At 41.3% G+C, this 15313-nt stretch overlaps 1 protein-coding gene and 1 pseudogene across 1 annotated transcript; one reads left to right on the plus strand and one right to left on the minus strand.

The window, feature by feature from the left end:
* Positions 1 to 3868, minus strand: si:dkeyp-117h8.4 (uncharacterized protein LOC572032 homolog). Its single transcript, XM_062394871.1, has 9 exons — positions 3645 to 3868; positions 3460 to 3523; positions 3062 to 3117; positions 2954 to 2981; positions 2844 to 2869; positions 2691 to 2766; positions 587 to 2578; positions 459 to 498; positions 1 to 372 (listed from the first exon to the last, which is right to left on the minus strand). The coding sequence occupies exons 1-9, from the start codon at positions 3720 to 3722 to the stop codon at positions 366 to 368; spliced, it is 2367 nt and encodes a 788-aa protein (XP_062250855.1). The 5' UTR covers positions 3723 to 3868; the 3' UTR covers positions 1 to 365.
* A 1734-nt stretch (positions 3869 to 5602) lies between these two features.
* Positions 5603 to 13763, plus strand: LOC133960839 (basement membrane-specific heparan sulfate proteoglycan core protein-like; annotated as a pseudogene).
* Positions 13764 to 15313: the final 1550 nt, after the last annotated feature.

The following is a 15313-nucleotide window of genomic DNA, read 5'->3' on the forward strand; positions in this document are numbered from 1 at the left end:
CACGCACCATTTGTGTTTTTAATACCAGAAACAGCATTTACACATTTATTAAAAATGAACAGATACTACAGAAATTAACAATTCTGCAACATATGTGAACCTTTCATTTAAAACCAATTTTTACAGCATTCAAAAATAACAGATGGAAAATCGCTTCATAACTAGAGCTTCACAACTTCTTCTGAGAAATACAGATCCACTGTTTATCTTGAGAACTAAAGTTACACAATATTTGTACTGGATACCTTGCACTACTAGATATAATACTTTGATATTTGTTATATGACAAACTGGTTTTCCACTCTGGAACTTGTTGGAGAACTTGTATGGGCAGGATTTTATAGAGCAGGTGTGACCTGTGTCCTCTATTTCCTGCAAAGGTTGGGGGGAAGAGGAGAGGGGGGTTAATTGAATGCAGGAATGCTGGTAAAAAATACATGGGAATTTCAGTTTATTACCTGGGGGAGGAGCCATATGCAAGGCTGCTCTCAGGAGAACCTGTTAAAATAAATATAATTAAAATTACTTTAATAACAGCAGAAATAAGAAGCTCTGCGTAATACAGGGTTTTGTGGAGGAGACTTACAGAGACCAGAAAACTCCGCTGAGACAGGCTGTCTCTGTCTCATCCCGGCTTCCTGATGAGCCTCTGCTGTGGACTGCTGCGTGCTGAATTTGTTACGCATGCTGTGTTTGCTTGAGCTGTAGAAGAGGTCATCACGGGACAGCTCAGATTGGGAGAGACGGCGCCTCAGCATTTCATTCCCATGGCGTTTGGAGCCTGGGGAGGATGTGTAGCCCTCTTCCCTAGAGCGCTTGGGCAGGGGATGATCGCCCATGGCCAGCTTCCTGTTGCGTTTCCTCAGGATGGAGCGGTGCGGTGACAAGGCCAGAGCAGCCAACGCTGAGGAAGAGTTTGCTCTGCTGGCCTGAGGGCACCTCATGCAGATACGGCAGGGATGGCTATTAAAGAAGGGTGATTTGTTCAGGCAGACAAACTTGTGGTAGAGTCTCAAGAGTTCCTCGTCAATCTCCTTTTTGGAGTAGGAAGCACCGATGGATGGCAGGGAGGAGTCCAAGGAGAGATGGCGCCGAAGCCTGGGACGATCTGCTGTGGCTGACTGAGGTGAATGCAGCTGTGGCTGGAGGGCGGGACGGGAGTCCTGAGGGTAAGTCATCCTCTGTGGCACTATAGGCTTATGTGGAGGGGAGGACAGAGAAGGAGACATCGATCTGCGCCTCATGAGCTTTCGGGAAAAGCTTTCCTCAGAATTATCTCGGGGGCTCCTAGAGAAGACGGAAGGGTATCTACTGAGGCTGTTTATCAACCGTGATTTTATGGGACTCTGCCTAACTGGGGAGCTGTAGATATCAGATCTTTCTGCAAAAGAGGCTTCTGATGCAAACGTGGAGCACCCAGGAGCCTGCTCTGAGCGTGCAGACTGAGAAAGCCTTTTAGACCTAAGGGACAGGTCCAAGGATGGGTTTGCAGTGGGATAGCGAGGCTGTGAAGGACTGCCAGAATAAGTGCAAGGCCGTTCTCCCAGCTGTACAGACATCTGAGATTTTATGGGACTCTGCCTAACTGGGGACCTGTAGATATCAGATCTTTCTGCAAAAGAGACTTCTGATGCAAACGTGGAGCACCCAGGAGCCTGCTCTGAGCGTGCAGACTGAGAAAGCCTTTTAGACCTTAGTGACAGGTCCAAGGATGGATTTGAAGTTGGATAGCGAGGCTGTGAAGGACTGCCAGAATAAGTGCAAGGCCGTTCTCCCAGCTGTACAGACATCTGAGATTTTATGGGACTCTGCCTAACTGGGGACCTGTAGATATCAGATCTTTCTGCAAAAGAGACATCTGATGCAAACGTGGAGCACCCAGGAGCCTGCTCTGAGCGTGCAGAGAGAGAAAGCCTTTTAGACCTAAGGGACAGGTCCAAGGATGGATTTGCAGTGGGATAGCAAGGCCGTGAAGGACTGCAAGCGTAAGTGCAAGGCCGTTCTCCCAGCTGTCCAGGCATTGAGTATGTCGGATTCAGTGAGACCTCTTTCGGTTTAGAGGTATTAAAGTGTCTAGAGAGGTCCCTTGCGCAGACGGAGTGTTGCTGCTCTCTTCTCATCGGGCCCCTCTCCCTTCCAGGAGATGGCTGATCTGCTTGCCAAGCCAGCCGACTGGTTGAGAACTGCAAAGGAGAGCGAGGGGCAGATTGAGTCATCATGAACTGCCTTCTCTTTGGGCTGTAAGATGTTTCCCTGAGCTGCAACCCGCTGGTCTTCTTTGCTGGGTTTCTGTGCCTCACAGTGTTGTTGAGATTGCCTTTTCTCGACTGCTGTCGCCACCTGTGGTACCTCCTCAGTACAGAGTCAGCGGCGTTGGAGAGATTTTGCCGTTGTCGGGCCGTTTCTATTCGACTGATCATGCCAGGTAAGAGCTCCACGACAGAGTTGCCGTGACACCTCAGACTGACTTCCAGTTCTTCATCTTGGTCCTCAGGCTGGAGCTCCGTTTCAGAAAAGTTTTGCTCACTCTCGTCCGATGAGCCAATAATCAGCTCAGTCCTGTTACTTTGTGCCATCCCTGTAGAAAGGAAATGGGAAAGGAAACATTACCCGACTGACCACAAATATAACTTGCTTAATTCCTTGTCGGTCATTAATAAATCTTTCTGTGATTTAATTCCTACTCTTACCATCACCATCCTCGGAATATTGGCTGCTGGATGCACTACTATCATCAGCATCATCATCTTGTAACGTGAACTCCAGCTGTTAAAAAAGAAATTGGAATGAATTCAAGAATTTCAATGACAATGGTTAGGTTAATACAAGCACAGTTTATTTACCTGAGAGTTTCCTGTAGAGTCTTCTGCTGTGGTGGAAGAAATATCAAAATCATATGATGAAATTATTAATCTGTGAATTACTATTCATGCTTGAGGAGATTGATACGTACCTCTCGTATCGCTCAGATCTGTCAGGCTCTGGAAGAAGAAAAAGGTTAAATGATTTCCTGAAGCTGAACTCTAAATCAGGTGTTGTGAGTGTTAACAGTGACACAAACCTTTGATTCCAGATCGCTCAGCTCTTGAATTGACAGCTTCATGTAGCGTGCAAGTGCTTCTCCATGCAAAGAGCAGAGACAGAAAAGAAACACAATGATCCCAGGCTACGTCACCGCTGACGGCCTCCAGAATTAGACACAAAAACAAATATGACTGGAACTAGCATTATTTTACATAACATTCAGGTACAAATACAAGTTTATCTAGAAATGGTATGCATTTCCACAATAAGAGCCACACATGTGGAGGATATATGATGCAACATAATTGTATACGTCATACGGATCATGCACACTATTGTGCAAAGGGGAACTTTCATTAGAAGCAGTGCGAAGACAACAGTTAAAAATCTGTGGAGCATATATTTAAAATTTAGATTGTGTTGTAGTGGAATTACTTCGCTGTTGAGTATTTGCGAGGTCCACCTCCACCCCCCCGTCCAGGTGCTGGAGCTTTGAATACTGATGGAGACAAAAGCAGAGGTTAACTTAGTGTCTGTCCAAACCTACAGCTGAGCTTTAAGATCCAGCTTGTGCTAGCGTTAGCAACTCCGCGCTAAAGCTAACACGAACCACAACGCACCTTGTCCACGATTCTGTCCAGCGACCTTTTGAATAGGAGGCTGTTTTCATGGAGTCCTCTTTTTAAGACGGCGTCCATGTTGGATGAAACATAAACACACGTTGTGTTGGAGGTGATGGACGGGAGCTAACAGTAGCACACGGGCTAACCGGTGGAGTGAGGAAGGCGCGTCCAGTTTCAAATTCTTTCCACAGAGCGGTGACATGTGATTGGACAGCAGACACGTGGTGCGTTCAATACTCCTGGGGAATAATAACATTCAAACTAAACAAATATAAATTGAGCTTTCGATGGAGATGGCTAAAATGTGTAGCAGTGAAATTGTAGTTTTAATTATTATGTTACTGGTGTCCTTTGTTTTTTAAATGTATCAAATAGTAATGATAATAACGATAATAATATTTAATTCGAAATTGCAACTCATTTATGTATAATTATATACAATAATGGGATAAATACTCATCACTTATTTTTGCTTTGGTGTTTACGTTCAATATTTCAATTGGCTGATATAGGCCTTTTAAGATATGCGCCGACATGAAAAGGTTTATTTAACAGGATAAACAATGTGAATTATGATTATATTTTACAATGAATATTGTTTTGTCTTAATTCAAGTTCTATATATTCTGTCGTATTTGTGTTTTCATTCAATTTATCTTTATTTCTTTAAAAAATATTGTTTTACTTTAGCGTTATTGCCAATTTTTTATATAAGCGATATATACAGTCTGTGGTTATATGTGATTATTTGCATGGCTCGTAATTCTCTGTTTGATTAATACGCCCGTCTGCAGACAGTTTAACTTTTTGTTTTGAAATGTGATGAACTATAACAGATTATAATTCAATTACATAATTGAATATGTTCTTTCTTTTATCTTTATTAAACTGTGAAATCACATCTGAACTCTGGCATTATTTTTTTCATTAATGTTGCATAAGTTAGTTTTACCAACCTCTACACTGTCAAGAACTCTTTATCCTTCATCTAAGCTAACTATCTATATGGTAATTTTGGTAATAGTTATTACTTTATTTGTTAAACAGAGTTCCAAATTTATATTTTGTACTTTTATGAGACTTGATCAATAAATTGGATATACTTCCTCTTCCTTTGAAGGGCGTTGCCCCGAGGTAACTTTAATCTATTAAAGTGATTATTTAACATTAATATTTTTTAAATTAATGTTCAATATTTTATTTTGATAACCAAATGTATTAAATGCCGAAAGGCACCCCATTTTATGGTATCTCTTTTACTGCATTATTGCACAACACAATTAAACATGGTCAGGAGAAATTTGTCAGGGGCCGCCACTGCCATAAACATTTAGGCCATTCATTAAACCAATTTAGATTTTCCTAAATAAAATTGCATTCAAAGAAAAACATTAACTTGAATATATTAAAATCAAAACAACAGGTTTAACTTTCATATATTTTTCCATCTGTCTATAAAACATGTTGAAGCCTTTCAGTGTGAAGTTGGTTCAAGTGGTGTTGATATGTTTTGTGACAGACTTTTTACTTTTTACCAAACAGACACCACCAGAAATTCTGTTTTTATTTCCACGTCATCTACTGATGTGAATTTTTACACATAGCTGCATATTTTAATAGCGTATATACAAAGCTCTCCTGGAAGTAGTTTATTGCTGTAGAAAGATAAGATCGGTTGTACGTGCATTGAGGAGGAAGTGGAGCTGAATTTCATCATCTGATTTGTAGTTTAGGTAAAAGTAAATGTGATGAATTAAACCCACTGCTGCACATGGTTCTTGTTATGTTCTTATTCCCACTGTGTGATTGAAGGTGATCACCAGCATTTCAGACATCATAGATACATGCTTTTTAAAAGTCTGCATTATAAGCAGCAGTCTTCATGCAGAGCATCTCGAGTCAGAGGAAGGATCCTGAAAAGACTCAATCAGTTTATATATTATCTTCTGATCTCCATGACAGCCGTCGCTAGCTCCACCCAGGAGCTCATGTTCTCGTCCATGTCCATTGTTGTGTTCGTTGGTTTGTCAGCATGATTAAACAAAAACTACTGAACCAATGACCACAATAACTTGTTAGAAGGATGCAACCCAAGACCCAGTGATTGTGGTGCAAAAACAAATAAAGGGGCAGGTAGCTTTACAATTTGTTTAAAATTAACATTTTGGACTTTTCCACCAGATTCCCAGTGAATGATTCACATTTAGAGAACTGATATATTAGTGTTTGCAGATTGATTGAGCTGGACTGTCCGGGCTTGGTGGAGGCACTCAGAGGTGTATTTTTGTGTCATTCTAGTGTTATTGAATTAAGTCAACACACAAATGTCAGATTATTTGCTTGCCTGTAAATCAGTGATAATATAGACGTCTTTGGAATTAGAATTAGTATTAAGGGAAACGTGTTGCGTGCTGTCGTGTTAACATCTGATTTAATGTTTCCTGTCAGGCAACATTGTTTCCTGTCATCAAAAAGTCTTCCATAACATGAAATGATCATAATCTACAAAGATAGATTACACTGAAGACATATTTTTAGGGAATACAGTTCTGTCTCGTGCAGGGACTTGTGGTTATTTCTATCACGGTGGCTCTACAGCAACAGAAACGTATTAAAGTACAAGCAACCTCAGAGCAGTGGTGTGAGGTTCCTGTGAAGAAGGAAACTGACCCAGGAAACAGAATCGCACAAACCCCTCCCTCTCTCATATTTCTAAGAGATGTGTTCCACTGATACTCTACCTGTCTTGAAGTATGTTTGAGTGGCGCTGCTGGATGGGACCATGGGGCACTCTTTGCTCTGTGTGCTGTCCTTATTCTGTGAGTACATCAGTAACTTTTATTCTATGAATGTAAAGTGTTTATTAGATGTTTGTAACCACAGCAACCACCTGTAACCAGCCGCATGTATTGTGTTACATTGCACTTAAATAACTTTTATTTGAGACTAAATTGTGATTGTTGGAGTAGCGTTAGAAAGTGGAAATTACATTTTCTTTAAATTTATTATTTGATGCCCGACACATGAAAAAATACCAATTTTATACCTGATTCATTGATTTATTTGCCAAAAGATAATTTGATATAAGAGAAGTTGATTTAGAAACAAATCAAACATTGTGATGTTCTAATGGGAATTATAGACTTTAAAGTTACAGGCTGTGAATATTGTCCCAATGATTATCAGAGAAACAATCATCTGATCAACATGAATTCAAATAAATGGATCAAAGAAACTAAATTACTGTTATTTTAATTTATTTTATTCCTTGAGTTTATTCATTGAGTTTCTCAAGCATTTCTTTGATGGGTAGTTTAAATAATACTGCTCATATTCGCTTTTACAATACAACAGTACTTACTAATAGACTTATTACTAGAGTCTGTACTGTGTTTGATTATTTACCAGATATAATAAAGTCTGATGAGATGCCAATGTTTCTTTCAGTGCTGAATACACTCCTCTCCTGTGGACACACTGAATGTGAGTCAACTCTTTTCTTTATTGCGCTCTATCTTTATTAATATGTAAATTACATCCCATTTTTCTTTGTGTATGTTTTTACTTAGATTATTGAGTATATGAATGCACTGCAAACTTACAGAACAAAACTCTGGTTGTTATTACTTCTAACTATGCTCTGTTTGCGCGGGGGTAGATGCTGAGCTGACCTTTGAACCCAACTCAACCACTCTTTATTCTGGGGAGCAAGTTAATTTCACGTGTCACATGAGAGAAGCAAATGTTATTGAGTGGAATTATGAATTCAAGTGGAACGACAAACCACTCGTCCCCATCACATCCACTAACGTCCTCAGGATTCCAGAGCTAACGCCAGACAGGAACGGAGATTATCAGTGCATTGCTCACCGTAACAGCTCAAAAGAGAACAAACGGAGCAACAGGGCCACTCTTTCTGTATCAGGTGAGATATCCAGAATGATTGTCACCACTGGGAAGTTCACTCACAGACATGTTGCGATACAGGATAAAGACAAATACAAATACAGCAGTTCACAATAAATCGGATAGTAGAAACATGAAGCTTATTTTCCACATCGTGTCGACAGCCGGACAAATCCACGTTTCTTCTTCATAATAAATGCGTCGTTCAGTCTCCACAGTCAAAGCTGAAATACCTGATTTCAGTTCCTCATGTCGACCTTTCACACGGACACAAAGTCAATCATATCATTCACTCACCTAAGTTTAGCTTTTTGTTTGACATAGACATTATAAAAACATTGGAGGAGCAGAGAGCAACTGTGTATACTCAATTATATATGGATACATGGATTCATGTACTAAATTATAAAATAATCATGATTGAATTCTAATTAATTATAACAATAACAATAACAATATTATAAGTTGTTATTTTAATGGATATGTACTACATACAAAACATAAAAAGTAAATAATGAATTGATCTCTAATTTATTCTGAAATTTATATTTTTGCTATTTTAATGGATTTGTAGTACATATACTTCATTAATTAATTTGATCATGATTTGATTCCTAATGGAAGTATTATTTTATCCATGTATACTATATAAATACATGTACTTAATTATAAAACAATCATGAATTGATTACTAATTAATAATGAAGATATGTTTTACTATGTTAATGATTTAGACTATATATACAGAATTATAAAATATGATGAACTGATTCCTAATCAACATGGAAAATATATACTTTTTAAATTTTCTTTAACAAATGCATAGCTACTACTACAGATGTAAAGATTATGAATGAATTGTGTCATAATTAATGATGAAGATATCATTTTTGGCTAATATAAATAGATGCTTCCCTACATACACTGAGTTTCATAAGGTTATAAGGAAGGATTCCTAATTACTGATGTAAATATTCTTTACCAAGCAGCCGACAAACCCAGAGCCACAGTGAGAGCATCCAGGACGTCCATACCAGTGGCCGGCACTCTGACTCTGACCTGTTCTGTTGAGGAGTCTTCGGGTTGGAGCTACGACTGGTTCACACGTTCCCCAGACGGTGAGGAATCCGCCATTGCAACAAATCATGTGCAAAACTCTCTCAACATCTCACACGGTGGCAGCTACTGGTGCAGGGGAAGAAGGACTCACTCAGATTTCTTCTCAGAGAAGAGTCACGTGCGTCACATTGAGAAAACCTGTGAGTAGCATGCTTTCATGACTGGCCACGATGAAAACAGGACCAATCAGCAGCAATATTAACCAGTTCTGTCTGTTGGTTTTACATTTGTGTTTGAATGTTCAGTGTCCAACAGAAGCTTTGTCGTGCTGCAACCCAACTTGACTCAGATATTCAGCGGTGAGACGATCTCTGTCAGTTGTGAGATCCCAGGAGGAGGAGACACCCGGTGGGAATATGAATGGAGGACAACAAGCTCCCACCAACCAGTCACTGGTCCAAACACAGCTCCCACAAACAGTGAATACAGGCTGGGCACTGCCTCTGTTTTCCACAGTGGAGAGTACTGGTGTAAGGCCAGAACGGACTTGTATTCCTCAACAGAGTGGAGTGACGCCTTCCAGCTGAGAGTAACACGTAAGTCCAATCATCTTTCCTAAAGATACATTAAAACAAACAAAGAGGGAAATTCTGCTTCATACGCTTTAATCTTTTTTCCCCATTTAATTTGTCTTTCATTTTCTCTCACGCAATTTGAAAGCCAATAAACCCAGGCCAAGACTGACTGCCGATAACACAACCATAACAGGAAAGGGAAGCATAGCACTGAGCTGCTCTGTGGATGACGCGGCTGAGTGGAGATACGACGGGTTCAGAAGAACCTCAGCCTCCGCTGTAGCTCAGATCCTAAGATATAATGAAACAGATGATGAAATCAGCATCTCAGAGGAAGGCATCTACAACTGCAGAGGAAGGAGAGGAGACCCAACTGTCTTCACAGAGGACAGCAACCTAGTCATAATAGAGAACAGAGGTAAGAGTCAGTTTAGAAATCAAAAGACTAGTTACCTCCGCTGGGGAGGTTATATTTTGTACCTGTACGTTTCGTTCTTTATTTGTTTGTCAGCAGGATTACGCAAAAACTACTGGATGGATTTCCCGAAACGTGGGACAAAACCAATGAAATTTAGATGGAATCCAAACATCCAGACTTTCTATAATACGATGTAACTTTTACAGAGCAACAGCGCAGCCTCAAACCGTTGAGGGTTTTTAACTGATCTCAGTTCAGCTTCACTCTTCGACTGGAGCTGATTGTGGCAGTTGAAGCTGTGACTCTTCAGTTCTTCTCACAGGAGATGGTACCCACTCACCAGAGTTACAGAGAACAGAAGTTCAGGGAGAGAAGGAGGAAACTTTCTCCACATTAAGGCAGATAATCATTACATTAACTTGGAAGCTGCTGTTTTAAGGTTAAAAAGTTGCATGGTGTTTTGCTTTAAGATTGTGTGATTCTTTTCTGATTCTTTTCCCTGATGAAAAGATGAGAGGACTGGTAGCTCTAAAGTTTGGTGGAGGTGTGAGCTGTACTGAGTGCTATTCTACTTTCTTCCGTTCTCTGTTTCTATTTGTGATCAGTTTCTCACAAGGCATCTGTGGCCCTGCAACTGGTCTCTGATATTCAGCGGTGAGATGATCACTGTCCGCCGTGAGGTCCCTGCAGATGTACTGACTGAGTGGGAGTATGAATGGACCAAACCCAACTCAACTACGGTTCCAACACACAATGAATACAGGATTGTCAATGCGTCCTCATCCGACAGTGGAAGCTACAGGTGTTTGGCCAAAGACAAGAAGAACTTGAATTCCACAACCGAGTGGAGCGATGACGTCACATTAACAGTTTCTGGTGAGAAAGACTAAGTTTTGAGAACCTGGCAAATGTCTCCTTCAATTTATGTTCATATGCGCTGATAAAAAATAGAATGCAACAAAAAAATAACGAGGGAGGCACCAATTCAAAAGCTGAACATCTTACCGTTATTTATCTTGTTGTTGCAATCAGCGTATTGGCGAGTAAGATGACGTTCACCGATGTTTATACGTTATTCCCATCTGGGAGGAAACAATTGCTGTTCAGAATCCAAGCCAAAATATCCTGGATACAAACGATCTGGGACCAGTCGTGGGTCAGACTCAGCTGTCAGTCATGGTGTTTCACCCTTTTTTTATAACGTCAAAAACGAATTCAATTCAACCCAAAACTTGAACATACAGTACATCAGAGGTACAAGAACTTCCTTTCTTCCTGAGATAATTTGACCTACGCTGCAGCCAGCCAGCAGAGGGCGAACTCACTGTTTTGGAGCTGTGATGTTGTCCATCTTTATATACGGTCTATGCTCAGCACCCTTAGACCAGATGGATGTGGGCCTCTTCAGGCAGTGATGCAGCTCCTCTGGCTTTCCTGTGGACAGCATGGATCCGAGCCTGAACTCGTCCACTTGTTAAAGAGCTAATGTGGCCAAACTATCCCAAAACAAATGTGGGTCTTTACGGTACACATGCAGTGCTCTAGGCAAAGTGTGATATGGATGTGAACCTAAAGTGGTCCATGTTGTGAATGTGGCCCAAATAGATCATAACAAATCGGGCCAAGTTTGGCACCTTTGGTTAATGTACGGTATTGCTGTGGCTAACTTCAGGCTCTGATATGGCAAACAGGTGGTATGATCTGGGCCAAAGCATTCTGTACTTTTGCTTTTACTGCTGTTTTAGTTTTTACGACTGCAGAAGACTAAATGAGATACATGTTCTACTCATTTCATTCAACTCACATAAAATGGACTTAATGCCAAAGTGTTTTTAACATTAACAGAAGGACCAGCGGCTAACCTGAGTGCTGACCACAGAGCCTTTCCAGTAGGGGGCAGTGTGCTCCTAACCTGCTCCGTGGACCCATCATCACCTGGCTGGAATTATTATTGGTACAGAGGTGAGAAAACCTCAGAGCCCCTGACAGATGAGGATTTCAAGTCAGATGGACAAAGTGCTAGTGCCTCACATGAAGGACTGTACTGGTGCAGAGGAGGAAGAGGAAATCCAGTTTACTACACCCAGTACAGTAACTCAGTCAGTATTCATGGAATAGGTGAGTGCAGAGAAAATCCATTCTGCGTTCATGACTGTTTGTTGAGATACGTAAAGATTGATGCTGATACAAGCTGTTATTCTATCTTTACTGGTGAATATGAATAGTCCACAACAGAGCTGCTGTGACTATTCAACCCAAGTGGCTGAACATATACAGAGGAGAAATCGTCACACTGAGGTGTGAGATCCAGGGAGGAGACTCTGAGTGGGAGTATGAATGGACATCAACCAGCTCACATACGCCTCCCAACACAAAGGAATTCAGGATCAGTCTGGGATCATATTTGAGCGGCAGCTACTGGTGTCAGGGCCGACTGAAAGGTGCACGGCGGAATTCGACAGGATGGAGTGTTCCCCTCACGTTGGACCTGTCTAATGGTGAGTCAATTCATATTTAGTATTAAAAATATAGGTGTTTAAGTTAAAATATTGCAAAGTTGATATGTGTTCAATGCACGTGTACAAAAGAGAAGCCAAAATATCCTGCATACCAGCCAGCTTGCACTTTTCATGTCATTTAGAGCCGGAGTCCGTGAAATCATTATGGAGGCGTGGAGCTGGGTTATCGAGGTCCCGCCGATACATGTGCTCGACCAATCGCAAGTCAGAGTCAGCTGTCAATCCTGACATTTCGCTGTCTTTATAGCATCAAATAACTAATAAAAACTAAACTGATCAGAAACATTAACATGTGAACAAACTAAAATGAAAGAAACCATGGTTGACATATACTGCAGGCAGTCACCAGGGGTCAATTTTTATAGTTTGGCTTCACTTTATTTTGGGGGAAGTCATGTCGATGACTGAATATGTAGCATCCAGAAATTGTATTGGTTCCAAAATGAACATCTCTAGACAAACATGAAGACGTGTCTTTGTTCTGAAAATGTTCCGTTTCAGCGGCTGCACCACGACCTGTCGCCACTGTGACTCCGTCATGGTTGACTCCTGGAGCCTCAGTGACTCTCACCTGTGGGGTTCCACATCCGACTGCAGGATGGAGGTTCTACTGGTACAGAGCGGGCCTGAGTAGTTTGTATCAAGTCCCCAGTTGTCAACAGACATATCTATATAGGATGAGTTCAATGAATATTCGTGAGAAGTTCAGTTATGAGCTGCTCCCAGGAAGCAACGGAGGGACTGAACAAAACTCCTACGTCATCCAAGGCCCGACGGAGTCAGCCGGTTATGCATGTCGAGCTGGAAGAGGAGACCCCGTGTTTTACACTGAGTACAGTGAGACAAAGTGGGTCTGGTCTGGAGGTGAGTTTGTTTGTTTCTCTTGAAGCAGATGTTATCGCTTCAGTCGGTCAGTCGGTGATTTAGTTTTAGAGGTGATAGGTCAAAGGTCAAGACAAATGCAGGGTTAGAGAGACAATCTAAAGCTTATATTGAGAATCATTCCCCAAGATCTAAAGTCACATGAAATTATTTTTGTGTGCATCCTATACGACCTGATGTTGATATTATTTATGATCATATGCTCGGAGTGACATCGTCATGATGTCACTGTGATGTCAACAAACGATGTCGTCCTTCTGACGTTTCCCCTGTAAAATGATGCAAGCCTAAAATGACACCTTTAATCTGGAAACATTGCAAATGTTTTCTCGGAATATTAAGACCATATTCACAAAAACAAGATGTGACTGAGATGGAGTCCCTGCTGATGGCTTCATGTTATAATGCTCGACCAATTTCAACCATTAGTTGCTGTTTAACACTTCATGTCACATTTTTCAGATTCCTATTCGTCAGTGTCTCTCACAATGAGTACAGACTCAGTGCAGCACAACCTTCTTGACATGATCAATCTGACCTGCAAGGGAAACTCTGATAAGTGGAGATTGTGGATCTTTTCTGAAGAGGACGTCCGATTGGTCGAGTGCGACTCTCACAGAAACATCACAAGGTCCAGATGGTCCATGGATAGGCTTCCTCCTGGTGTTTACTGGTGTGGATCTTGATCAGAGCTCAGCAATGCAGTCAACATCACTAGAGGTTGTAGATTTTCATTGAATCTGTTCACACTGTGCATGTTTTCCAACATCCCATAATGTGATTTAAAGGTAGAGTAACTGAAATTGGGGAACACTGCCTCCCTTCATCTCCCACATTTACCGAGGTGCATCACATCAAACATGATCTCTTATTTACACAAACCACACGTTCAATGACCAGAATCAGCTGCTAAAGTGTGTCCGTCTGCCGTTAAACAAGCGGACATCACGTAACTGTGTGGACGCCACGGCCCGCAGCGCCCCCCGGAGGCTGTTTCCCTCTCTTCACTCAAGAGGGAGGTCTTTTTGATTATTTTCACATTCAGATTTTGTGATGCTCTCACTCAAAACCCTGCACTCACACTCAACTCTACCCGGCTTGAGCTCAGATGTCCTGCTCTTGAAGCCAGGGCTGTGCATTGAAACCAGATGTTTTTCCAGCACACACACAAAGTACAGCTCATGGACGTGATGAGCAGAATTTGACAAAAAGTGCATTGAATGACCTTGGCTCCCCTTTAACATTTAATATTTAGACTTATTATGTTTGTGTACGAGCTGAATTGTCAGTTTGCTCACATTGTTGATGTTTTTTTTAACTGTTTACAGTTCCAGGTCCTTTTATCCTGGAGAGCCCTGCCCATCCTGTGACTGAGGGACAGTCCGTTACTCTCGGCTGCTCATTGTACAGAACAAACCCCAATTCCAACTTCTCTTTCTATAAAAATGACGAACTCCTCCAAAGTGATGTCCGAGGGATACTGGAAATCTCAGCTGTGTCAAAGTCAGATGAAGGTTTATACAAGTGTGAACATTCAGGAGTCTTCTCAGTGGAGAGTTGGATGTCAGTGAAATGTGAGTGTGATCAATATGAGGTTGAAAAGGAGTCTCCAGGTTGAGAAGAAGATTAAAAACCAACTAGGTCCTGGTGTTTAGAAAACTTTTCCACATATTATTACAACTACAAACCTTTTTTGCACATATCAAAATATAAAAAGCGTTCATGTCAAAATGTCCGCTGAAGTTTTGGTTCTCTATTTTCCACGTCATGGATCTGCCTTTGCTCCCTACTGCTCCTCGTCTGATCCAGTTAATCATGCGGCACCTCCCTCTACGTCTTCTGTGCCGCTGGTCGTCGGGCTGGTTGGTGGCCTCACACTGATTCTCTTCCTCTTGCTGCTCCTGTTGTGTTGGTACAGGAATTCAAAGAGTGAGAGCTGCTCTTGTTCATTTCATTAAAATCAAATTTATTCCAAACTATTGTCACGACAGTCATGGAGCAGAGGTTGAAAAATTAAATCATGTAACGTGATCATTATTGTCTTTTTCACAGAACTGTGTTGTGACAGGTTGGTTCCACTCTCTCTTGTTTCATATTAAACAAAACCGCAATACTCTACTTTTTATTTTTCCTTGACTACTGATTGTTTGACTGTTTCCGGCTCAGCCAGTCTCTGAGAACCAATCAGAGCTCGGACCAAACTGTCGACTACGATGAAATCCAGCTGCATGTGTACTCGTCTCTTCTCCACGGTCAGCCTTCCTTCTCCTACTAAATGCCTACACAGCTATTTCTAAGTTGTTGCTT

This window comes from Platichthys flesus, chromosome 9 (assembly GCF_949316205.1).
Source record: "Platichthys flesus chromosome 9, fPlaFle2.1, whole genome shotgun sequence".
In the NCBI taxonomy this organism is placed as follows: domain Eukaryota; kingdom Metazoa; phylum Chordata; class Actinopteri; order Pleuronectiformes; family Pleuronectidae; genus Platichthys; species Platichthys flesus.

Excerpts from the sequence above, each read along its gene's own strand:
- si:dkeyp-117h8.4 (XM_062394871.1), bottom strand. The coding sequence starts at position 3,722 with ATGGACGCCGTCTTAAAAAGAGGACTCCATGAAAACAGCCTCCTATTC. Across the intron at positions 2,870-2,953 it reads AGATCTGAGCGATACGAGAG|CAGAAGACTCTACAGGAAAC; the intron begins GTACGTATCAAT and ends CTTCCACCACAG. Across the intron at positions 2,767-2,843 it reads ACTCTACAGGAAACTCTCAG|CTGGAGTTCACGTTACAAGA; the intron begins GTAAATAAACTG and ends CTTTTTTAACAG.